Below are 26,922 nucleotides of genomic sequence, written 5' to 3'. Positions count from 1 at the left end.
TTCAAAAATGTAATGATGAGAACAATTTAGAAAAAAGTAAGAACAATAACCAATCAAATAGCATAATGCCAGGAATATTTTGTGTTACATGCATAAGATGGAACCCCTGGACTCATCTTTGTACTTACTTTAGTTTACAGTTCATGCTACTTTATCTGAACCGGTATCTGAGACTGTATGTGTTCTCTAACGCCGCATGTAGCTCTTTTTGGGAACTATAATCAGAAAAATACCATACCTTTTTAGTTAATTGACTGTTCGTTTCTCTTGCAGGTTGCTGAGTCACACAATGAAAGATCACCTGGTGAGAGTGGCCAATGAGGCAGAGTTCATCCTGAGCAGACAGAGGGCTGAGGACATACACAAGCATGCCGAATTTGAGGTAGGCTCCCTCAGTTGAGAGAGAAAGGAGAGGGTAGCACTGGATTGGCAGGACTCCCCTGGAAAAGAATGTTTGACTGTTCTTTAAACAGGCTCCAAGGGGGGCTTATTGAACATCCCTTCAGAAAATGCTGCTTATATTCCTTAAAGTTGGACTATGACCAAAGCCGTTGCCCAACTGACATTGTCTGCAGGACAGTGAACTAGTTGAGTCTAGAACTCAAATGTATCTGCAGACTTGAAATGCTTATTTTATTATTCTGTTGTGAAAGGTCACAACCCTTTCTTTGCTTGTCTCCATTCCTGGGAGGTGCTTCCAAAGACTTTATTGGTCGTTTCCTTTAGAATAACTCTGGTTTAGTCAGAAATCCATCTCAAAGGCCACACTGGACTATTAAAATCTATTGGTGAGTTTAAGTATCTCCCTTGAGGACAGGCTTGTTTTTTTGTGTTCCCTGCCTTCAAGAAATGAATTGCTTCTATCTTTAATATTATTGAAGAAAATGTGAAATTTGTAGGTGTAGATTACTCACCAAGGCAATTTATTTGGCGTACTTGACCTTGGAATTCCTGTTCTATGTCGCCTGTTGAAATACAGGCTGGGGTTGGCAGCATGTTAGTAATCCCAGCGAACTATTAATGTTATTAAAAAATAATGAGAAATGATATCCCTATAAATTATGGTTTGTATATCTTGAAAAGACTTTGTCTCCAGATTGTCAGCTTCTCTTACAGCTTGTCCACCAGAACTCAACTCTCTTACTAACAAAAATTCAGCTTTAGTTGCAAAGAATACAGTATGAATGCATGCCTTTTCTTCTAATTTCAGTGAATAGATTTCTCTCCTGTGTAGGTCTGTTGATTCTGTTCCCACTGGGGATGTATATTCCTGGTGACAGGAATATAACCAAGGCGCCTGTGCATCCGTATGTAAAGTTCAGTGTGTTCAGTCCACAGAACCAGCCAAACACTATAACTGTAGACGGAGCTGGAAGTCTGATTGACAGAAATCTTTTTATCTAACAGGAGACTTTCACTTTGGAGCACAAAGTCTGGTTTTTCTAAGATTTAAGGTAGTGCCTTTTTGAAAAAATGTACTACTAAGGATATTATGTTATGTTGTAGGATGTTATGTTTTTTAAATTAAGAAAACAGAAAAAATCATGCAGTACAATATGCAAACTCACATTTTAATATAAAATGTCAGATGCTAAAAATAATACCTTGTGATCTAATGCCTAAAGCATCTGCTTCTTTTTTGGTATCTGTGTGAGTTTTGCAAGACCCCGTGTGTGGGAGTTTTTCATGTATTAACTGTTCTCTTTAACACCTTTAGAGAAATGTGTACTTTTTAATTTACAAGAACTAAAGAGATACCATAGCCTTTGGAGGAAATGTGCCGTTAGTAGAGTTGCAGCTTTTTGCTTCTAACAGCCAATTCACCTCTAAAATAGTCTGTTACCACTCTCTACAGAGTGTTATTGTGAGCAGTCTTGAGTGTCATTCTCTTGTTGTGTAACAGCACACAACTTTCATTGTGCCGAAGGCTCAGGCACACAGATGAAATACAAGTCTGTTCAGTTCATTGACCAATAGTCATTAGAGGAGGATTGAAATGACATTTTTTTGCTCCAGATTTATGCAGAACCATCATGCACAACGTGGCATCATTGATTAGCTGAATGCTTTTTCGCTGTTGACTATGAAATGTGCTTTTTGCACGTACATGGAGGCTGGGCCTGTCATCTGAAACATTGACAAAGCAGGCAGTACAGACACATGAACACAACAGGAAATCTCCAGAAATTAGCGTCTTTCACCTCTGGTTGAGTTTAGAATCCGTTTTTGTGTCATTTCTCATCTGGTTCTCTTTTTCCTAGATAAGTCATTTTCTCTCAGCTGTATCATGAAAGTAACTCCAGGTTGAATGAATGTTTTGGCTTTGGAAACAACAGTGATTAGACTTTTTTGTTAGCTTAAGTAAATGTGCACACTTCAAAAATATTTATCTCTTTTTCTTAGAATTTAAATATTTATAAACTAAAAATAATGCACTGCAAGTTGTGCAGTCATAGGTATAAAATTAAATAAGAAAGGATAGATTGTACATTGTAATTGGCATCAGAGATTAAAAACATAAGTATTTATACATATAACATACATAACTAAAATAATGATTAAAAAACTTTGAATGCATAGGCACTTGTGAACACAAGCTGTGCAAGGCAGAGCTTCAGTATCCCGCAGAATAGGATGATATTGCCAGGGCACACAGACAGTAATTGCAGTGACTTAATTATTTTCATCTAGCCTCATCGAACTGGCCGAAGTTTGGAAACACTACACTTTTTTGTACTACACTTTTATGGCAATCTGGTACTGTACAATAGAGTGTCACCAAACTGCACACTGTACAAATGATAATGAAGTATTAAAACTGAGTAGGATTTAAAACAATTTATCCGCATTTACAACTGTGAAAATTAAAGGTTTGTTTTTTATACTGTAGCTCTAAAGTGTTGCTTAAATTTGTTATATTATTGAATTGTTTTAAACCAACAATACAATGAGATGGCAATATATGAAATCTTAAATAAGCAAAATACATTAAGCAACTATTCGTATCATTTTATAAAACAGTTATTTTGCTCAGGTACTTATTTTTAACTATATCTGTGTACTGCTACTGTATTTCAGTCAAATCATTAGTTTTGTTTCAGCTACATTTTAATTTTGGCTGTCTCAGTATGCTCTGTAGAATTAAACGTAATTCTTAAACCTAATTTTTATTATTATATTTGTTATTCCTCTCTTTTTAATGCCTGTTCCATGCACAAACTGTTTCGGCTTTAATCAGATACCCGCCATGGCTGGTACAAAGTATGTTTTAGAATTGAATTCCCCACTTAAATCAAGTTGCTGTGCAGTGACCTCTGTAAGAAGTAGCCCTCTGATAAGTGCACCGCTGATATTGCTGTATTGATTTTCTTCCTTTTCTGTTTTTCCTGCTCTTTGTGAGCGACTGGTTTCATTTTGCAGTACTACAATAAAAATACCAGCAAAAGAAAAATGTCCCATGGGTAAAATTGTTTTGTGGTCTTGGTTTTTATATATACAGTATATTGCATTCATGCTTGCTGAAAAAAAAAAAAAAACTGCTACAGTATCTTTGCAAGTATATTTCAGTGTACATGTGTATGTTTTTTTGTATGCAATAAGGAGTTACTTTTATAATACTGACTGTTTTGCAAGCTACTGACAAATATACTATACTAAAAAATACTGTTTAACACACACATAAACATACTAATGTTTTTTTATCTTATCCAGTAAAAATATCATGTTTGTGAAATATTTCACAAAGCAAGTTTTGCAAACAGTGATTTCTTTGAGAGAATCCAAAAATGTTTGCAAGATTGTGTAAATTACATGGAACACAGTTCTATAGAAATGTTTATAGTCTATTCTATCTAATTGCATCTCTGACATAAAAATTTGTATGACTCAAAACTTCCTTCATCTTAACTGCGACAAGACTGAAGTCATGCTTATTGGCACCCCCCATCAACTTCGTAAAGCCAGTCCTGTAACCCTATCTGTAGATGGTTCTGTACTTGAGCTTCAATCTAAATTGAAAAACCTTGGGGTTATATTCAATTCTGTCTTAACATTCGACCCACATGTGCAACATACTGTCAAAATATCTTTTTTTCACCTTAGAAACATCGCTAGACTACGCCCTATGTTATCACTAACTGTGGCTGAAAAGCTGATCAACACGTTCGTGTTCTTTCGAATTGACTACTGTAATGCTCTACTCGGTGGGGTATCTAAATCTACTTTGAACAAACTGCAGTATGTCCAAAATTCAGCAGCCAGAATCCTGACCAGGTCTAGTGCAAATGATCACATTACTCTTATCCTGGAGTCCTTGCACTGGCTTCCGGTCAAGTTCCGTGTAGACTTTAAAATCCTCATGCTCACCTTTAAGGCTCTGCATGGCTTGGAACCTCAGTACCTGTCTGAACTATTATCTCCCTACTCCCCACCCCGTAACCTTCGCTCTTCTTACTGTCCCCCAAGCCCGTCTACATTGTATGGGTGACAGGGCCTTCTCCTGTTATGCCCCCAAGCTCTGGAACTCTCTCCCCAAGGATATCAGAGTCACCTTCTCTAAACTTTCAAATCCAGACTCAAAACCTTATTCTTTAGAAAAGCCTTTACTTAACTGGTTCCGTTCTTCACCCCTCTGCTTTTCTTAGTACCACCATCCACAGTCTCCTCTATATATTGTAATTGTGTTTTATCTTGTGTATTCTTTTTATTTATTGTTGTTGTCATTCTGTAATGCGCTTTGAGAAGCCACCTTTAAAGGTGCTATATAAAATAAAGTTTATTATTATTATTATTTCCTAAATGTGCTGAATCCTGTCCTAATGACAGGAAGTTGTTCTATTTTTAAAAACGGCAGCCAAGGCCCAAATCACTTACCTTTTTTGAGTCTGTTAGAGTAAGCCCATACTTTGAAATGTTTTATAGACTTTTTGTTCTTAGAATTTCATTAATGTTTCATTTAAGCTTTTTAAAAGACATTAATAGGAAGAGCCACTTGCAGAAGATTTGCAAACCTGAAAAGCAACTATCGGCATAAAATGACTATAGAAGAACCATTTATAGACTTAGGTGAAGCATCAGAGCTAAATGTGGTTGTGTGCTCTGTTAAAGTTAGTGGTACTAGGATTGAATAGTTTCCCTCCTCAACATTAGCTTGGGTAATGGAATTTGTTGTAATGCACACTTCTAAGGATGCTTTCAGTGAAATGCGAGACACTAGGAAGTGAATTATTAAATAGATAAAAATAAATTTATGTTTGCTCCTGTCAGAGTTCATATCCACAAGAAACCTTGATAGAAGACCAGAATGATTTAGACAAGTTTGCTTTAGAGATTCATAACATATGCTTGCCGGACAGAATTGAGTTATCTCTGCTCTTGAGAGTAAGTTATTATAGCAGGAGCTGACAGAGATGAAGATAACTGAGGGAAATTCAATTACCTTTTAGTGTTTTCTTTCTAATAGGATCCTTAATGTGAAAAAGATCTTCAGATGATGCTCCACTGTAGCACTGTGTGATCTGCTTTGATACCTGCTTTTAAAGAGAAAGGGGGAAAAATCGAACTCTTCTTTCATTGGCCTTCATTAGGGGTGAAACGTGGTGGTTTGTAGGGCACAAGGGCAGATTTCAAGGCTTTGATACAGAAGAGTGACGTAGGTTTAGGTCGTTTCTTTTTCATAGACTCTTTGATCTGGTTAAAATGCACTTTAATTAAAGAGGATTTTCTGTCTTTTCTTGAAAGCACGTGGTTACTTCTCTAATTAGCTTTCAGTACCATTGTACTGTGTCTTCTAGGGTGATATATATATATAACTGTATACATTGTAGACTCGTTTTAAACTTGAGGTTGATGCTGAAGACAAAGTCACTCAGACTACACAGCAGGAGTAACTTCTGTAGTAGTATTGCTCAACGGGAAAATAGATGTTAAAATACAGACAAGCAAATACGTTATAATGTACTTTTGAATACTGTATATGAAAATGCAATATTCGTGCTTATAATATACATTGGTGATGATAATATGAGAAAATGGAAAAGACAAATCAAGAACTCTAATCATAATTGTGCAACAGACATAGAGTCATAAAACAGCAATTTGTTTAACTCCAAATAAATACCCTTAAAACTGAGCTGGATTTCAAAGTTATATTCAGCTTCTGCTCAATCTATGTTGGCACTTGTCAGCTCAAACCCTAGAGAAGATCTCTGACGGAAACGTTGCACAAGCTGGGCATTTACCCTTCAGACTGCACTTCAGACTGTAGGGGATAGTGAAATGCCCTAAAGAAGCATGACGAGTTAATGTAATGGAAGTTGACCTTGGAATAAGTTATACAGTATGTACTTCAGGAATCCCAAAACACATTGAAAACAGGTTTCTGCTCCCACCCATCCGGTTGCTGTTTACTTCTTTGTTTATGATCAAAGGAAGACATATTTTCATATGATGGTTATAAAATACTGTTTTATAGGCTTAAAATATGCAATCAGTTCATCAATTCATCTTTCTTGATCATGGGCTGCACTGAATTTGTTAGGCTGCTTACAGTCGTCACACCCCAGTTTAACTGTGGAAATATTATTAACAGGCTGGTGCCATTAATAATAATAAACAAACACCATAGTGTTTCATAAGTGAAATATTATTTTAGAAAAGTTCAATCCCTTATTAGTTCTATACTTCTGACATTTTATCTTCAGACCATGCACGAGATTTCTCTGAACAAAGGTGTTGACATGTTGAATGTAATTGTAGCATCAAGGGCCTACCTAGGAACAAAAGTATGGCATTCCATTCTTTATGCTTAATTATTTTCACAGATTTGCAGATACACCGTGATTAATTTAATTATGTAAAGAAAAAGGCAAATAATTACAAGTACTTTTCAATTTTTTTATGAGTATGAGGAAGAAGTGGGTGCTGAAAATGTACAGTATGTGGCTAATGTTCTTGGACACCAGTGGCATTGATGTTAAGATCAGAAAGTGTTTTATAGAAGAAATGAGATGTGTAGAGGCTTTTCTCAATTTGACTCTGAAAGACTTTTATAAAGGGGTCGTAGTTCTAAAGGTTGTGTTTCATTGTATGGGTTTTAGAAGTTTAGATGAGTAAGGAGCTCTCCTTGTTCCCTTGTGTCAGGATCAGAGACTGCTTTAGTGGTGACTGCTGCCATAAAGAAGCTGTAGCCAGTTTGCTTTTACCTCACTCCTACCTTCTTCCCCGTGCGTAATGAAGTCCCTTGGTACAGCTGGAGAAGGAGAGGACTTTACAATATACATCATTTTATTGGGATTTTTTGACAGTCAGGTAGAGACTAGAAGTATGATTATTTCTTTTCTTCCCACTTTATATTTTGTAACAGTGTCTTTATTTTTAGTACCCTGGGTAATTTGCTTTGTTGAAATGCATCAAGGGAAAAGGATTAAAATATATTGTGCTGTGGTCAAAATGATAGCTCAGCAAATGCAGCACTGGCTTTTTTTTCAGCTAAAGTGGCAATTAAATTGAATAAGTCTTCCATGTAAAGTGCCCAAATTCATATTCAAGAAAAATAAGTTCAGTGTTTTATATATGGTATTAGCTGAAGTTAACCTGGTAATTTATGTACAGTACAGAAACATCACTTCAGTCTGTGAATATCATGACATTACTTCTGTGTGCTTTATAATGCATGACGGTGTTGTAAATAAGTTTGAAAGCATTGATGTGATGACACAAGACCGAAGTGTTAATTTTTATTTAGCTAAAAAAAGATCACTTATAGGAAGTGTGACTTATTTTTCAACATACGTAGGACAGATGTCAAGTGATTGTATAACTACGCTGTTTCCCATTTTATTCAGTTTTGGAACAAAAAATGTTATAGATATACAGAGCAATCATTACCTAATATATTTCCTGATTCTCTAGTAGTTTAGACTGTATACATGATGCATACAGTTTGTTTGCTCTACACAGAGTTATACAGTTTTTATGCTGAAAGAAAACAAAGCAGCTTTTAAGAAAAAATAAAGGGTTTCTTATTCATGGAAAGATGTATGCTCCACTTTTTTTCTCATGTTGTAAAATGACAATTTAATACATTTGATTTTCAACTTGCTTGACCTTGAAGTCACTTCAACGTAGAATTTTATTCTCAATGTGGACTAATAGGACAGATGAATGTGATTTTGGAAGAATACTGCTTGGGGAGATGAAGAAGCTGCCATCTCGCATTGTGACCAGTCCATTAAAACAAGAAGAAGTAGAAGAGATACTTTGATAAGTGTTCTGCCTGTGTTAACCTTGATGGCTGTTATCGAGGGGATGATGCTATATCTGTTTCATTGGATTAGATTCTTTCCATGCAGAGGAAAATCAATACTTGGAGGCGTTGGGTGACAGGGGCATCATTTCAGAATTGAAGCGGCTGTCAGACATTGTCATTCTGTGACTTTTGTTCGCCATTGTACTTTTAAACCTTCATTTTTCTTAGTCTTCCCTTTTCTATCCAGGAGCCATTGTCTGAATTCCCCTGATGGCATTTTATGTTGGCTTTAAACTTGAGGGCAAAGATCAAGTGCAAGAATCTTTGAAACTGCACGATTCAGCATCCTCATTGTTTATCCCGTCCCCCTTCCCAAATATCCTTATATTCAGTGAATTTGCATTGATTCAAACATGACAAGGACACTTCAGTCTTGTGCTATTTCTTTTTTAAGTGAAACCTTCCGAGACCGTGTGCCCCAGGACTTGAGAAATTAGAGACGGATAGGCAGTAGTTGACAAGCTTTGGAAGACATTATCAAGAAAAGTGCAAATCATGCATTTTAAAGAGATTTGTACAGTTTAGTTCCCCAGCTAGAATTACCGTTGTGAGGGCCCCTCTTTAGCTGCTTTGTTGTAGTGGGCAACGCACTTTGTCTTCTAGTGTGGATATCCGGGAGACAGGATATATTTGGTACTAGCTCTACTGCACATTTGCTGCAGAATGAGGAACATTAGTCAACAGTATAACAGTCGAGCCCTTATCCCTTTCATATGCTTATTATGCCTCTTAACCCCTGAACTTGGAAAGATGTGCAAACACCCCAGAGGCTCATTCACATGCTGCCAGTCTCTGGATAGGTGCTCCATCTTTAGACCTGTGTAAAGATCACCCAATATCTTATGCTTCCAGGATAGGGTCTTGGTGGCTACCGACTTCACTTTCTAATGATGAATAGATGGATTACAATTCTTACCTAGTGATTGTTGAGAATCTATTTTGTTGTCTTGCATATTGTTAGAAATTAGTGGGGTCAAAAATTAAACCATAGCAATAGGGAAATGTGAGGCACATGGTAATAGAATAATAAATCAATCAGACGAATGAGTCATCTTGGACAAGAGATCTTTATTAATAAAACAATAACTCAACATTACACAGTAACACATATGGACAAATCTTACAGACCTGGACCTCCAAAGGTTTTTCCTCTGTAATCTGAAACTACTATGAACACCTTCACTGGCCCAAAAGAGAAAAGCCCTGTGTCTTAATAAAAGATCCTGTGTGGAACTAAATCTCCTTTCCCACAACAGCAAACGTGAATTTTGTCAATCTCCCTATTCTAATATCCCCAACTAGGAGAGAACATTTTTAGTCTGAGGATTCCACAATATAGGAAATCAGAATTTCCTAAAATAAAATGACTCTTTAAAATATCATTAGACTCTTTAGAATAATGGTCAGGTCACTGAGCTGGAATCTGGTCTTCAAGGCGGATCACAACAAAATCCTCATGGCTTGAGCTTTGAGGAAGAGGATATTGATGGTGATATCCCTTCTCTTTCCCCTCCACCCTGTCTTCCTTGTCTTCCTTCTCCCCTCTTTTGTCTGCTTCCTTCCTTGTTTCTTAATGTGTTTTGCTCTGTGGCTGTTGAATATCTATCATTCTTTATTATGGTTCTAATGATTTACCAGAAAGTTAATTAACTTTCACTAGAAAATCACTAGAAACACCCTTTTGATCACCTATGTTCACCTGTTTCTTCCCACTGGTAAGCAAGGCAAACACTTCAGATGACACCCTTTGTTTTAGGCTTTTTTAGAGTAAGGTATTGCGTAGCTATTAAGATGTGAACTGCAAATGTTATTATGTTTTACATTTACCTGGATCATCATATTTATCACTCCAGACCTTTATGTGGAGAAAAACATGCGAACATGTCTTGAAAGGACTGGCTTGTGCAAGGACAGTGACTTTGATTAGGAGTAGTGTCAAGCAAAACTGAAATGATCATGCATGGGTGGCAAACTTTACTGACTAACTTAATGGACTAGCTAATCATGAGCCTCTGTTCTGTTCCTGCTAAATGTTCCCCGTTTACACTACAATGGTGAGCGACAATAAGATGTCCTAAAGCAATTAGATGTTTCACTTAGGGAGGAGTGACAAAAATTACGGTAGCATATATATCCTCTGCATCTGGAAGTACACACAGACACTACTACTGCTGCAAGAAACACAAGTGAATCTTTCAAATAAAGCTAGAAGGAATGGATCAGTCCACAGGAGTAGCACAAGTACTTCTCAGGAGAGGAAGGAAGAAAATTGCATATATGACAACACCCCTGTGCAGCAAAAATGTGCAAACATCATCAAATAGTCATCATTATGTCCAGGTTTCTGTCTCAATAAACTTTACTTTTATATTATTTTCCGATTGCTTTTTTTCCATGCACATGTTGATTTTTTTCCATTCCATAAGGAATGTGTTCTACATTTGTACATAGTAACCATATTTTACACAAAATGACCACATATATTTTCCATTATTGCATTTTGCAAATCAGCAATACATGCACTGTAGGCATTACTATTAATAATATCTCTTTACTGACAATTTACATAATTACAAGAGTGGTTGAACATTGGCTAAAAATTAGATAAATCTGTTGCTTGCAATAGTTACATACCAAACACTTAAGACAAAGGTGTCATATTTTATGTACTTTTTACGTGTGTAGCCTCACTAACAAAATGCATGCCTTTATGGTCAAATGTGACATGCTGTGGAATCTTTCCATGTCTCCTTCAGTATCTCCCAGTGGTACCTGACAGATATTGTCCACACTCGCCTAGTTAAATTAAGAGTGACTTATATACTGTATGTTCTCCATTTAAAAAAAATCAAGTTAAAAAACTTTAAATACTGTATACTATAAGAGTTTATTATGTTTTTTTCTTTACCTTCATTGTGGTTACTGTCTCTCTTAACAGTTAATAAATAAATTACAGATGTGTATTCTGAACACTGTTCAAAATACAGTGAATCCTTATCCTTATAATCAGCAGAATTGTATGCCCTGAGGATTGTGTTGAGAAAAAGCCTCCAAGATGTTTTTTTTTAATGCAAATGTATGGCTTTGCGAGCAAATGTTAATGAACCCACACCTCAGAACCCGTTCCAACCACTGTTGCTAACACTAGTGCTGCAATTCTTTGCAGAGTATGGTTCCAAAGAGAGACTGAAGTGCAAATAAAGTTGTCTCTCAAATTTAAGCCTGGTAGTCAAACTCTAAGACATTTGCAGTAGCATAAAGGCCTTTTGATCAAAATCTAGCCTCTTGTTAAGGGTGTTCATAGTTTCAAAGATCTGATTTTGATCTGTTCAAAGTATTTAATAAAAGCAATAGAACTTTCTAGGTTTTGAGCAAAAATGTGTTTCATTTTCATGTATATGGGTTGCATTATGAAAGCTCGCCAGCAAAATTTAATATGTGGATTTGAATTACTATGATATTTCCTGCTTGGATTCTTAAAAGGATTCTCATCTGGAGACTGGACAAAACTTTGAACAGCTAAGAGCTGATATCAGCTACAGAAATGGTTTTCTGGGCTTTGAATTCCTAGAGACCTTGTACCTTATATAAGTATAGATATTTTTCCAATACTTGTCAAGAACTTGTAATTAATTGTCTAGTATGTAATAAAATCTTATTGATATTTAAGCCTGTGATGCTTATACTGTGCTAGACATATCACTGGAATCCACTAGTTTTTGTAGCATTTTTCTGAATGCATCAAGTTGGTTTCATATTTATTGAATCTACATGATCCCAAGTCATTTTTTGTCTGTCAAAATCTCATCTACACTGTCAGTCCAAAATGGATTAAGTCTCACAATTACAACAGCTGTCCTATAGTTTAGGATTTTTTCTTTATTCTTTAAAAGATGGCAAAGCCTAGTAAATCCACCGGACAGTATGTATTGGACAGTACTGTCTTCTAATAGAAATCGTTGCATCATTATTCAGAAATCGGTATTGAGAAGGATGACACTTCCATTTCAAACTCAAGATTATTCATGATCACATTGTGTAGCCGTTTGAATGTTATTTTCAGAGAAGTAAAGTATTTCACTTAAGGTTTCAGCTTTGTTACTGGTCCATTAATAAAAGCTCATTATATTGTGTTGGAGTTTTATGGCTAATAATTTGTGTGGGTGGATGAAGCACTTATTAGTAGAATTTAAGTCTGTAAAACCTGGACATCCAATTAATGTTTATAAAATACCATGTGAATGTGTGCTGTAATTTAAAGTACATGTTTGCAAGTGTACAATATTTAATGCATGTATATTGAGTATTAGTGGAATAAAAAACGTTAATATATTCCTTGCACTGCTTATCTTTGGTCCAACTACAAATTCTGGTGTTCAGTAGAAAAGCTTTCTGGATTTCTTACATCCTATATACTTGCTCTCCCTACCTAGAATTTATGTACCATGTTAATTTATAACTTTGTATATGGAACACTGTGTGCCTAAAATGTTTCCAGCAGTGTGATACATTGTGGTTAGTTGACTGAAGGATTTTCCCAACTAAGGTGTTTTATAAATCTGTAGACGGCAGTAGAACCCTTGAAGTTCATGCGTACGAGAAATCAGTGTGTTAATTTAAATGTTTTCCAGCCAAAGACAAAACCAGTGTCTAGCATCTGTTTGTTAAACTGGTCTCGTGCTCTAGCCAGAGTGGACTATAGAGATGGAGATTAATGGTAACAACATTCACTCAGACAGTCTTCTGAGGTGATGCAGATCTTTAAATGGGTTAATGTTTAAAGTTCAACTGGTATTTCTATAAAATATTTTTGTTTGATTTCCATTTTATCATGCTTTAAGGTCAAACTTGACTTTAATGTTCCACAAAGAGACAGAGATTGATAATTAGGAAAGAATAGCTTTCTAATGTGATTTATACCTATGGATTTTCTGTCAGATATGAAAAGTTGCTGCTCAAATTGGAGAGGAGGATCCATTACAAAGCACTTTAGAGTGTTTACTGCTAACTTTGGAGAACAGATGTCTATTTCTATGTATTCTTACAAGAAAACTGTACTTCTTAATCCATTGCTTAGTTATATTTTAAATTGAATTATGAAAATTTAAGGAAAGTTATGATGCCACAGAGTTTTAACATATTCAAAATAATCTTCCTTTTCTTTACACAGTTGTTGTACTGTCTATATGCTCATTTGTGGTGAGTGAATTTCAGGTCAAAAATGAATGTCAGGTTTGAAAGTTTAGCTTAATCTGTAGTTTCCATTTACATTTGATGAAAACATGCACCGTGTGTATTAATAATTATACATATTCTGTTGAGTATTTCATTTGTGATTTGGTTGATACAATTGCCTCCGCTTACAGGACAGTTTTCCTTAGCATATGGTATAATGTGTTTTCAGTGTTGAGTGTGTTGTAGTGTATGGATTTGGCTTTGTGAATATCTACCAGTAATTTTATGTTTTGACCACAGAAGTAAGTGTACTTGGAGGTCTAATTAGATTGGACAAAATGCACATTTCTCAAAGATCCTGGTTTGGTTACTTTCAGCCTCCCTCAGTTATCTGGGTTCACAGATTTAGAATTTTCATAAGAATTTCTCATCTCTTATGATGAGAAAACCTTTATTGTGTTTAGATGTAATGTTTGATATTTTTCCACAATTGTATTTATACACTGTATTTTTGCACTCCAGATGCTGTCATCTTTTAAATACATTTATGTTTTTTATATACACATATAATAGGTATTTACAGAACTATAGCTTGCCTTGTATTGCTCTACTAATTACTGCATTAGCCCACATTGTTCTGTATTTAATGATTTACTCAGAAATACTGTAGACAGATTTTTCATGAAGGAAACCTGCCTTGCTAAGCATTCGTTCTTCTGCGATAATTGTCATTGTGGGTTTTCTCATTTTTAGCCTGTGGCCATTAGAAAATGTGTATCCAGTATTATTAATCACTATGGCTAGAGCACATCATTGACCCTACAATTACATTTGTTTGAAGTCTGTCTAGAATTTCTGCACATGGAGTGCAACCCCTTGTGTACAAACTGATTACTCCATGATCAAAATGATTCACTGATCTTACTATTATATTAATGCTATTCGGCCTTGTATACAGCCTTGTATGTGATTGTATACAACATAAGGGGACAAATTGTGATAAAGCAGTTTGTACTGTGATGTCTCTTTTTGAAATTAGAGGACTACAAAGGTAAAGCTATTACACCACTGAAGGTTTAGGTAGGTTTTCTTCAAAGACACTTAGGCTTGGGTATACTGTATATGGACAATAGAAGATTCTAGCAATTTTTTATTTTCTGTTTTGGGGAATTCAGATATATTCGTATGTATTTTTTTTAACAGTCACTGTGTGCCCAGTATGCTGCAGAGAAGCGAGATGAAGAGAAGATGTGTGATCATTTAATAAGAGCAGCCAAATATCGGGACCATGTGACAGCGACCCAGCTGATCCAGAAGATCATCAACATCCTGACGGACAAGCACGGGGCCTGGGGAAACTCCTCTCTCAGGTAATGTGCACTCTTCTCTTGTGTTCCAGAGGCAGGCTGTGGGGTTTTACCAGTTTATGTCACACAATGTGCCTTATATCGTATTAAAGCAACCTTACCTGTTATGCGCATGTTCCTGTTATTTCAGCTTTCCTGTTTGTTTTGTTTCCATTTGTATCTGTGTGATGTTTTGACTGATGGTACATTAACAGTTTAAATAGTTAAATGTGGTTCCAGGCATCTTTTCTGATGATAAAGAACATTATGAAATCGTATGCTATAAAATTTTCAGAATCTGTAGGCAATGTTTTATAGATCTTAGTGCTGAACTTGTTTTTTTCACATTATTCTGAACACAACTGATGATTATTGAAAGCAATAATGTTACTTTTTAATCTGTCTCATGATATAATTGTATGTCGAATGGTATTGCACTATCACTGGCTGCTTGAAACAAAGTTCAAGCGACTCGGTATATACTAGTGGGGTTATCAGGAACACAACACTCATCAAACAGCAAGCTCCCTTTATTCAAAAAAGGTTAATTCTCTCAACTGCTTTCTCGTTTGTGGCTGGTTTCTATTCTGCGGGGACATGAAATGTGATTATTTTTATAACAAGTTTAATTACTGGCCTAATCAAATTCCTGCCAGCAGAAGACCTTTTGCACACGAGTGTCTCTAATGTGTTTTGTTTGCAAATTTATAAGGGAACACGGGTGACTATTAGACTGTTGGTGGTATTGAGGAGTGTCCCCTTTGGGTGACATGAGGTGATGCAGTTTAAACATTGTAAGAAACACTGTTTTGAACAGTGTTTGCACTGCCAAGTGGCACATGCCAAGTGGCCATGGTCTTGCAGAATTAGTTCAGGTGGGTAGCTGCGTCAGCATGCGTAGGCTGCAAAGGAACAAGTAATAGGTTTATTCCATGCTGAAAAAAAGAAGAAAGAGAACACAACGTTTCGGCCGTGGAGCCTTCTTCAGGTGCTTCTTGCAGAATTAGTCTGTGTTTGTTCTGGTAATTGTAGTAAGTCTATATTTATTATGCTATATGTTCTGCTATTAGCATCTAGTTTGAGATGTACAATGGCAATGTATGAAGCCTTTGTGGTAGTCTGATGCATTCAAATAAGTCCTAGACCTTTTCTGGGCTAAAAGTATTTTTTTCCTTTTAACCACCTTGAATAATATTCATTTTAGCTAAACCTGCAGTTAAACCCCAAAACATTTTTCTAAATGAAGTATGCTCATTGGAGCAGTTATCATGAAAGCAGACTCCTCAGAGCCCTTTTACCTTGTTATGCTACATTTAATCTCTTGAGATTTAGTTATTTGGTTTGTGGTATTTTTAGAGGTTTTTTCCCCTTTTTTCGTCCTTATGCACTTGCACAAGGCCATGTAATTTGCTGTGAGATCTAGCTCTAAAGCTCCAATACTTTCCCATTAATGTCATTTATTTTGTTTTGATATTGATGGCTTTCCTAATGCCATGCGATCAGCGGGCTCCAATGCTGGCAGACAGCCTGGGATCGGCAGTGGTTTTAATAAATCACAATCAGACCTGTGCCATTACATCAATATTTTTCGTCAATTACTGAGAAGGTCAGGTGCTGCATTCAGCAATGGAGCCCCAGCATGTGGCATTTGAGAAACATCTGGTACTGCAACATAACTGCAAACAAGGGAGGAAGAGAGGAGGGGAGAGACTGGGAGTTAAGAGACAGAGAGAAAAGCACACACACAAATCCAATTTTTTTTCATCAGACAAAATGAAATCTGCGACTGCAAGGACATCAGCGCAATGATTACGACCTTTTGTGAAGGTGTAAAATTTGCAAGCCCTTGTAGCGTTTCATAAAGACATATTCCCCAAAGTTTCCATTCAATAAAATCTGAAAATGAAAATATTATTTTCTCAGAAGCTGATGGGAATTGTTGTTTCCTCACAGCAGGCATCTAATATCTTTTGACATCCAGTGACCTGCCTGAATGCAATTTGTGTCTTAATATCCAGCTTACACCAGCTTTTGCCTCCAGAGAGTTGAGGTGTTAGGTGCTTTTTATTTTTTTCCTCTCTATCCTTTCCATTGGATTGTAAAAAGTCCTGGGGGTTCTTTCTGGCAAACAAAGGAAACATTTCCTCTCGCAGTCCTCTGATAACAGCATGCCCTTTACTGTCACTGCCTTTTTCCAAATGCTGCATGATTGGAGGAAATGCCAGGGACAGCCATGAGTACCTGTTCTTCCATACATTACTGTCACCTAGAGTTGAGGCTCAGGTGAAAACAAAAATTATCTGATAAAAAAAAAACGAATAGTAAAGAACGTGTCCACAAATGAGCCGAGTGGCAGAAGTAATTTTTTTTGGGGGGGGGGTGAATACATACACTGCAGAGCAGGCATTGTGTTTATTTGGGTCAGGAGACAAATCATCTTTCATGTATATGACACCTGGTAAAGTGGCTGAATGTAAGAAAGATGAGGAGAGATGATGGAGAGTGCTGGATTGAAGTCTCCGAGGACACACTCCCCTTTCCTCATATCGTCCTTCATTGCATTCTAATAGGCTGACTAATGTACCATGGAAATTCACTCTCAGTATTAAGAAAGGTGGCTCCTAACTTGTCAAGGGGGAAAACAGGGTATCAACACGCAATGCTGCGAGTGTAAAATAATGACAAGACGTAACACAAATGGAGAGTTTTTTTTTTACCACACTTCTTTCTGTAGTGGGATTTCAATATTGCAATCCCCAGTCATGTCATAAGAGACTGTTGTGCTTTTAAGTGCAGTCCTGCACCCCCTCCCTCTCCCTTTAAGCAGCTCATTTTCGGCAGCTTCAGTGTGTTCTAATGGATGCCCTTAGGCTAGAGGCTTCCCAGCCGGAGGGACATTCATCTTTTTGTGTGTCACAGGCTTGCCTGAAAAATCTTTGTGATGCGCTCTCCAATTTTTCTTCAGTAAATCAAATCTTCCTTCTTTCAGAAAGATGAATGCTCTGAGGTTGTGGTGTTATAAAAAAAATCAATGCTGGCAAAATTGAAACAGTATGCCTCCATATTGATTGGCCTTGTGAAATCGAAACTAACAGCTTTGTAACTGTTCCAGTGGACAGTTAGCTGACCCATAATGGACAAACTATCAATATTAGCATTACTATTTTATCTTGTAGTATGTCATTTTAGAAGCAAAAAAAATGAAAGACTTGAACTGAATTTTCAGTACTTAAATGTACAGTTCGTTTCACACATCCACCCCTTATCTGCATTTCTACCCAGACTTCGTTGATTCCAAATATTGGGGAAATTAAAACAACAGTTTTAAGGAAAAATATCAGTATTGAGGAGGCTGCTTAATAGTTTTATGTCTTTGAAAACCATTTTTGTTGAATGTTGTGCTTCTCCTACTTCTCCTGGTTGAATGTAAGGATTTTTAAATTTTAATATCAAGTGTTTTCTAAACATGAAACCAGAGCAAGTGTAAAGCATAGTAGGAAAGCTGAGTTTTTAAGATCCGTTCTTTTTAAAGATTTCTTAATTTTCAGGGTCAGTGCTTCTGATGAATAATAACAAGTGTTATTATTTTTTAAGGCTTAGGATAATAACAAATGTGCCAAAATTGAAGTATTTGTGACTATACATTTGTCAGTCTTCACAAATACAAACTAGACTTTAAGATCAAAACTTGTCTTGATGTGATAATGGTTCTTAATGGCTTTTGTTGCTTTGAATACTTCTTGGTTATGTCTAGATATTCTACATTCAGCCAAGATGCACCAAACTGTTTGTCATTACCTGCCTTTTGAAACCTACTATCTGCACCCTCGTGATGGAAATTAAATTTTGTTTTCCACTATGGGAACAAAGGATCTGGCTCCAAGCTCATAATTACTGTATATTAATACTGGAAAAAGAAACAAGAAAAGAAAATGTTTGCAGTTGAACCTACTTCAAGTGTATCAGTTTGATTACCAACAAACCTATTGGTTTAGATTCGTGTCCTGGCACTTCAGGGGGGATATTTTGACAGTTTTCTCTAGGTATACAGTAGTTTGTTCTAGCTTCTTCAGACCCTTTGGTTTTCTTTTGTGAATCACTTTTGTGAATTTGAACCTCAAATATTCAATTGGATTAAGGCTGGAAATTGAGGTAGCAGTAAAGAACATTTATTTTGTTTGCAGTTAATCATTTCTTTGGTAATTTGGAATGTTGCCCTGCTGGAAATTCTGTTTTTAGCCATGCTTGATCTTCTTGGAATGAATGTCCAACGGTGACAGAATTTTCCCAAATCTCACAGTGGGCGTGAATTCATTCTCAACATGAGTGTCATCTTTTTTACATCAAGGATAATACTATGAACATGATCTAAAAGCTTAATTTTCATTTTATAAGAAAATGAGACATGGCTCTGTTGTCACTCAGATGTAGTTTAAATGAACTTTTATGGTTCGAGCTTTTATCTTGCTACCTGGCCATGAATACTACATTCATGCTGCCAACTCCAAATGGTGGTTTTCATCATTTTCTATTTTTGAGTTGTTGGTTTTGTTGCCTCCAAAATAGATTGTCTCACGGCCTGTAGTGGAAAGACCCACTCACTGCTTCTTCCTGGCAAAGTTATTAAGAATTGCAGTAGCATTACGTTTTTTGAATAATGGACACTACGGTGAAAATTGGTAAATTGTATTTTGTGAATTCTTTTATAGCCATCCCTAACTTGTCAATGTCCATTTTCTTGCTGTGTTTGGAGAGCTCTCTGACCTTAACCATGATGTATGCTGCTACTGAATGTCTTCTGTGTGTTACCTCCTTTTATACCCCAGGGAAATGGGAAACCTTTGTAGGCCACTAAATAAATCCTTCGGCTTGCATTGCACTTGCAAAAAGCAGAATGTTATTGTAAGTTTGTTTTTGTTGGATTTTATTTAAAGGATATCTTAGAGGTGTGAATAAATGTGACCCTTGTGTTTTTTGGAATTCAGTTAATTTTTTACAACTTTACCTCTGCTCTGTGCAACTCTACTGTGATTACATTAACATTTTAAAAAATATTTTAAGCAAGATGCATTATCCAGTTTATAACTTTTGGCTTATTTCATTAAGAATTTTTTAATTAATCTTGAAGGCTCTGCATTTACTTTTCCATCTGTAGTAATCTCCAGAAATTTCATCTGTGGGGAAATTTTGTTTTTGTTAAAAATGTTTTGTTGTACTACATGGATATTATCCGTGCTGAAAATGTTATGTAACAACTAATAGTGATGATAAAAGTGCTGCATAGTGTGCTTTCTTTTCAAAGTTGTTACACTCCCCTGTCTCAGGAGTGTTTTTGATTGTGTTTCTGATACCTAGCTAATGTCACCAGATTTTACGTCTGTTCTGAGAATTTGCTTACATGTGGCATGAATATATATTTTACTACAACTGGCTTCCAAACATTTATACACATTACTGTTTTTAGGTGCAGTGGAAGATAAGCCTTTTGAGACGGGCAGCCAATGGAGTTGTATGTTTTACTAAGGGAGATCAATGATTGTACAAGGAGAAGGTTTATTGTGAATTATAGGGACCATATAGATAGAAAAAAAGTGTTCTGCCTAATTTTAGACATGCTCAGTTAAATTGGATTTGTTGAACTCTTTCTATAAAGGTTGCTGGAGCAGGGTCTGTTTACTTTAACATAAATTGGATACATTTACAGGTTAGATACTCAGAACAGGTTTTTCCTAGCATTGTATTTATTGTGTATTACATAATAAATGGTCTCTGGGTTGCTTCATCAAGTAAAAGAGTCACTACCTTATCTAAAGATCAGTCTCCTGTAACAAGTATTATTCGATGAATAAACATCACCAGAGTCCCATCTAAAAGGTTTCCTAATCTAGGTTTCCCTTGGCAGTCACTTACGTGTTCTGTAGACATATAATAAGTTTATATTGTCAAGCACATTCTTTTAGTTGCTTCATTATACTGTATAAAAGCCAGACCAATGTTGTATTAAGTCCAATATTTCATTAAGAACTTGAGAAAAAGAATGAGGCAAAGTTTTTTTCATTGATACGAATAGCAATAAAATCATCAGATATTTAGGATGACACATAATATTGTTTGCTCATTTTTTTTTAAACGGGTGAAATGAATAAGAGCATAAGAAAAGATACAATGAGAAGCTATTCAGAACAATGTTGAGTAATATTCGTTTAATGATGTGAGGATCTTATTCAGCCTTTTCTATAAGAAACCCCACAAATCTCCTTTACAGCTCTGGTGGATCAGTTCATTCTAGTATCCCACGACTTTAACAAAAACACTGCTTGTATCATTTTTGTTTCAGGAGGGTCTCAAAGCCCTTGATATTTTTATTGGTTATTGGTTTTTATTGGTTGAATAGTCTTTTTTGCCTTTGTAATATCTTTTCTGTCTTGCCAGGTTCAGGTCTTTTGTAGGTTCCTTACTTTCAGTGGTGTTTAAGTGCTTGTGGAGTATGTAACCGGATCTCATTGAAGAGCTTTGGTGTCTCAAAAACTGAAAATGAAGAATATCTCTTTTAACTGGAGTGAAAAATTTAAAAAGCACCTTCATCAAAACACAAAACTTTAACTTTGTGAATTAAGTAATTTGAGTGTTTGAGTGTGTTTGAGTTTAATCATTTCTAATACATTTTCCTTCATCATTCGGTCTGGACCAATAAGGAAAAATTATGACTCAGTGAATTTCTCCCAGACACAGAAAGTACTACAAAGGGTACTGCAAGAGACTAGGTAAGATACACAAATTAATTTGTCAAATGTATCTCATTTGGCTAGTTCTGAAATTTGTAGAAATATGGTGACCTACCTTATCTTCCATTGATTTAAATTAAAATGTATGAAGCTTTTCTTGCAAAGCATTTTATTGATTAAACGATTAATAACAACCTTTTCCTGTGATTTTGCCATTTTCCACAGTTACACTCAAAAATAATAGTGCTTATTGCAAAAGGTGATTTATTCCTAAAAATCTTATGAGCAACAAAAAAGGGTTAACCATTGTAAACTACCAGTTTGTGTTGTATTTAATGTTTTGTTTCTTGGCGTATATAAGACCTTTAATAGGAATTTAACACTTAATTTGTTGCTTGCATAAACAAGTTATTAAACTGCTTGTATTTTTGGTGTCCTAAGTAAAGATGCATTTGGTTGAAGATTGCTCGCAAAGTTTCAAGTACAGCCAGAAAGCAAACTAGAATTTGAGGTGATTAGTAAAATGAACTGAAAATACTTACAGTATCTGTTAAAAGAAAACCAGGAGTTTAGAAGGTGGTAAAATGCCACAATACCTGTGAATGTTCACAATGGAATTAGTTCTGCGAACATTTTGTATACACTAAAATATGCAGATGTTTAATAAGATTAGACTTTTAATTCTGGAAAACAAATGTTTTTAACCCTGGGCACTTGAACAAAGAACTCCGATGGTGAGTTGAAACAGACTCTTCCATTTAGCCTTTAGTTCATTTCTGCAAAGCAAGAAAGGCAAAACAAAGAAACATTAGCTGAATATGTTTTTGTGTATGAACCAGATGTTTACAAATGTACAAATGTCATGGTATAACAAACATTCTAGGTCTGCCAAAAATCCTATATGAATGTATTTTGTTTCACAATTCAGGTTCACAGACAAAAATAGATGTACCCTGAGAAAATGATACCCCACATACCGTATATTTCCAAATGCAAATGTTTAAACTAACAGTGCAATTAGTTATAGATTAAAGGGTCTAAGATATGTGAAAATAAATACCAACAATATGAAGATTTTCCTTTTCTTTTCAACTTAAATATTTAATATCCCCCTGTTATCCTAGAATTCTAACCTGGTTTGTTCTATATACTTGCATAGTTTTGATAGGTATCTGATGTACTTTAGGGTAAATGTCTGTCACCAGACCAGACTTACCTTAATTTGACTTACCAAAACTCTTGAGGAGTGATTGTTTACCATTTGCTTGTAATGTTTATATTCTTTTTTCATCAACAAAGACAGCACCTTTCCAGTCAGACCAAGGTTGAGGAAGATGTTATCACCCCTGGACTGTGCATGTCCCCGGCTCCAAGAATAACTCACTGCTTTATTTTAAATTTAATTTTAATTGACATTTTCTGTCTTGTATTGTCAGCACTTTTTGAAAGTCAGTCATCTAAAGGGATCTGAACTTTTAAACTGAAAGAAAATTCTTCTGTTTCATAGACATTTATCTGGGTGTTGTTTCTTGTTTTCACAAGCATACTTGAATTGTAATGATAGTGCAGTATTAAATTCCTTGGTTTGCTTATAAACATCTCTAAACAATTCACAAAGTGAGGCAGCAAAATTGCATTTGTTCTTGCCCTAAACAGAACTGAGACATCTGTAGATATAAGCTTTCTATTCATCCTTCTTAGGTTTGGTTCTGAAGTTAATTAATTGTTGTTTTGTTAAACGTGGGTCTGGAATATTAGAAGAATCAATTAGCTAGCTAGAGTTTGATTCCATAAAGTAGTCCTATTATTAATCTATTTTAATCCTTTGTAAACAAATATGAACTCTGGGTAAGAAGGGATACATGCGTCTATTTGCTCTCTTTGCAGCATTTGGTTTTAAATGTGTCTGCCAGCATAGGAGGAATTTCAAGTACTGTGCTTTAAACAGTTTTAAAGCAAAATCTTTAAGGCATTCATCATTTGCAGCGTCTCTTAAACAAAGGGCGACATCTAAAAAAGGACATTATTAAATCTCGAGGGAGCATGAAAAGTTTGACAGGAGAGCATTACATAATTGATATAAAAAAGAATGCTAATGTGCCTTTATACAGTACAGGGGGTTACAGAATTTCATAAGAAACTCCTTTAATGAAAACATTTACCTTTAGAAGTATAAACAACACAGTTACTAAGATTGTAAGGAATACCAACAAAGTGTCAAACTGGGACATATTAAAGAGTCTTGAGCAGCTGAAGCTTTCCATATGTTGCTGTAATTTATATTGCTTTAAATCCTTTTTCAAGGATTCCTCAGCAGAGTGTGCCGCTGAAGAAAAAAAGATTAGCGTCTCTGTATTTGTTTCGAAAGCTGTATCATCACCATTTTATAGATCTTAATTAAAATCTTAATGATAATTTCCAAGCGCCTGTAATTGATGTACTTGATAACGTAAACCTCCTTAAACTTTATTCCCCTCCCACGATGTGTATATCTTAGTCGAAGCTGATATCCTGGCTTCTTTCAAGACATGACTGGCTGAGATCCTCAGATCAATTAGTTACTAGACACCAAACGAACTAGATTGGCCCAAATTGCCTGCTCTCTTTTGTAACCTATCTTTTGTTCTCATATAGGATAGCATTTTACTGTAGCAAAATCAGAAAGTGCTCTGAGTTCCCTACTAAATGATCGGGAATTCATTTCGCTGTTCCTTTTGTTTTAGTTTCTCAGTTTTTGTAACTGTAGAAGTGCTGCAGCTGTGGCTACCGGGATACCACAGTGCAAAGTATTCAAAGGGAATAGTTCAATGTGGACCCACTGCATTGTTTAGTGCATGGGCTTCTGTGTTTCGGTTACAGATTTATGAGTTTTATATACCTTTAAGAAAGTAAGGCCTTGGCAGAGCAAGGTCATGATAACGTTCTGATCAATATCTGAGTGTGAAAGCTATTTGGAAGTTTTTAAGGGTTCAATTGTTTTTTTTTTTGAGCATGCAATATCTGGGGAGTATCGATTGTCAGGGTCCAGTAGTTAGTCAAAGGCTATCTCCTTTGACTAACCCCTTAGCGTGGTGTCATCCTCCTTCATGTGATAGATTGTTACAATCCTAGCCACTGTAATTACACAGTGGCCGAGCAGGTCATCTATTTCTTCACTTTCACCATTTGCCAAAAATCTCCTTTATCTTTGGAATACAGCACTTTCTTTTGCAATGGAAGCAGAACAGGAAATATGAAATACATTGCCCAGAGATGGAGGAACACATACTTCCTCAGAGTTGTTCACTCTTTATTTAAAACAAATACAGTGCTTTGTTTTACTTAAGGCTTGTTTATCAATATACAGTTAAATATATTCCAGTTTGAAGACTAACAAGAAACCCAAAGATGTTGAGCTGAGTATTGTTGATAAATCTTAATATCAAAAGGAAATATGGTTGAAAATGATTTTTACATTTTTTTTTTAAACTAGTCATTGCTAGTTTTGCAACATTTCATTTGAAAGCAGCTACAGAGGTCACTCCATTTAACGAAGCATTTCAAGTATTTCCTTTTACTCCAGAGGTTTAAGACATTTAATTTCTGTATAGAAGATTTTCATGTTTTTATATCTGTCTGTGACCAGAGAAAAAAATATAAATTCTCTGTTTTTGCTTTTTTTTGTTCTCCTTTTATATAGAAAATGTTATTAAAAATTGTTTAAAAAGCTTGTGAAAATCAATTAATTTGATTAATCAAACAAATTAATATCAGTGTGGGGTGCGACACCTAGGTAATTAACATATTGTGAGTGTGAGATGTATGTATTCACATGCTCATATTAAATTTAAACACGATCATGTGTTCGTAGACAATGTCATTCTCTTATGAACAAATCTTAAGGCACGTGTGAGGCTTGTGCTTTAAGGGAGAGAGGAAATAGAATTCTCCAGGAAGGTAAGATCATAAGAAAATTACAAACAAGAGCAGGTCATTAAGACTACCTTGCTTATTTGGCAGATTTGGTCTTATTAATCCAGTAATCTCATTATGGTGCTTATTGCACAGTCCCATTGAATCAGTGCGTAGAACATAGGTAGGTTGTTTCCAACAACCACGTCTAAGAATATCATTGCACACGAGAAGAGGCCATGTGACTTATCTGTCTAAGTTGGTACTCTAGTGAATCTAATGTCATCCAGAGCTTGGGCCTCAAACGCCTGGCTGGGGAGCCTGTTTCAAACACCAACAACTGTTCCTGTAAAGAACATGTACATGTACCATGTGGTTTAAATATTGACTACCATGAGAAAAGGATGGATATCCAGTTATTCTGTTACATTTTTTGAGCACTTAGCCTTTTTGTTTAGAAAAGTACTGTAATGAGTCCTCATGAATGATAAGGTCTCTCTGGATTGTGAGTCTTTAGTGTGATTGGGGGTGACAATTCTTAAAGATCCATGACATATGGATTTGTTTTCAACCAAAGTGTGAAGAAGAGACATTCTTCATGAACATTATGGTGAAAGTGTCGAGAATGAACTGAACCAGCAACTGGTTTGCCTGTGGTCATTACTGTGACGTGGACGCTATTGCAAAACTACTTCAATCCAAAGATTCAGAAACCTGTTATTTGAAACACGGCTTTGATGTTAAGATTTATTACACAGTATTTTAATAGTGGTGCTCTACCCAGTCTGTGCAGCTTGAGCCACGCTCTTTGCTCTTGGGCCATAACTGAAGAAGGGTGAAGAGATGCTCATCAATGGCTGATATTCTGTTTTAATCAGTATTGTACATAGAAAGGTAGCTAAAGTACCCAACCCATGCCACCTAAATCCCTGCATCGTGCTCTAGTATGAGCACAAAATGTTTCATACTTTTGTTTTAATTGAAAAATCCTACCCTAAGTTTTTTTAAATGGATTTTGCCTTAATGAATTTGATAAATTTAGTTTTTTGCATTTTGCAAGAATATTTTAAGCATTGAAATAAATTGTGCAATTTGAAAAAAATCCTGGTATTTTACAATTGCAAGATAATTCATGCAAATAAATAATAATGTCATGATGTGCTCGGTCGTGCTTCATGAGCATGTGACAGCTTTGCTAGATTAACCTGTCATGTATACATCTGAAGTTACATAGATGGAGAACAGAGGATTAGAAACTGGGATTAAGGGAGCACTACTGGAGTGAGTGACAGCTGGAGTTACAATGTAATCTTCATCGGGGCCTTCACTCTGCTCACAGAGGTAATCATCCAGCTATCGTGCAAGCTGAGAGACTTCCTCAGTCTGTACATTGAGCTAGTATCACTATTTCTAGCATTTCTAACACTTAGTATAACTCTTTATAGAATGCCCATTTATTTTGTGCATGAACTAATCT

General features: G+C 35.8%; 1 protein-coding gene across 1 annotated transcript in view; it reads left to right on the top strand.

Moving 5' to 3' along the window:
- Positions 1 to 26,922, top strand: part of lrba (LPS-responsive vesicle trafficking, beach and anchor containing) — a 283,565-nt gene that overhangs the window by 114,863 nt on the left and 141,780 nt on the right. The window contains exons 35-36 of the mRNA XM_088633176.1: positions 274 to 382; positions 14,687 to 14,853. Of these exons, the coding sequence (XP_088489302.1) occupies positions 274 to 382; positions 14,687 to 14,853 (276 nt within the window). The remainder of the gene's footprint in view (positions 1 to 273; positions 383 to 14,686; positions 14,854 to 26,922) is intronic.

This window comes from Lepisosteus platostomus, chromosome 1, assembly GCF_059453375.1.
Source record: "Lepisosteus platostomus isolate fLepPlt1 chromosome 1, fLepPlt1.hap1, whole genome shotgun sequence".
NCBI classification, from domain to species: Eukaryota; Metazoa; Chordata; class Actinopteri; order Semionotiformes; family Lepisosteidae; genus Lepisosteus; species Lepisosteus platostomus.
This window is presented reverse-complemented; position numbering and strand designations above follow the sequence as displayed.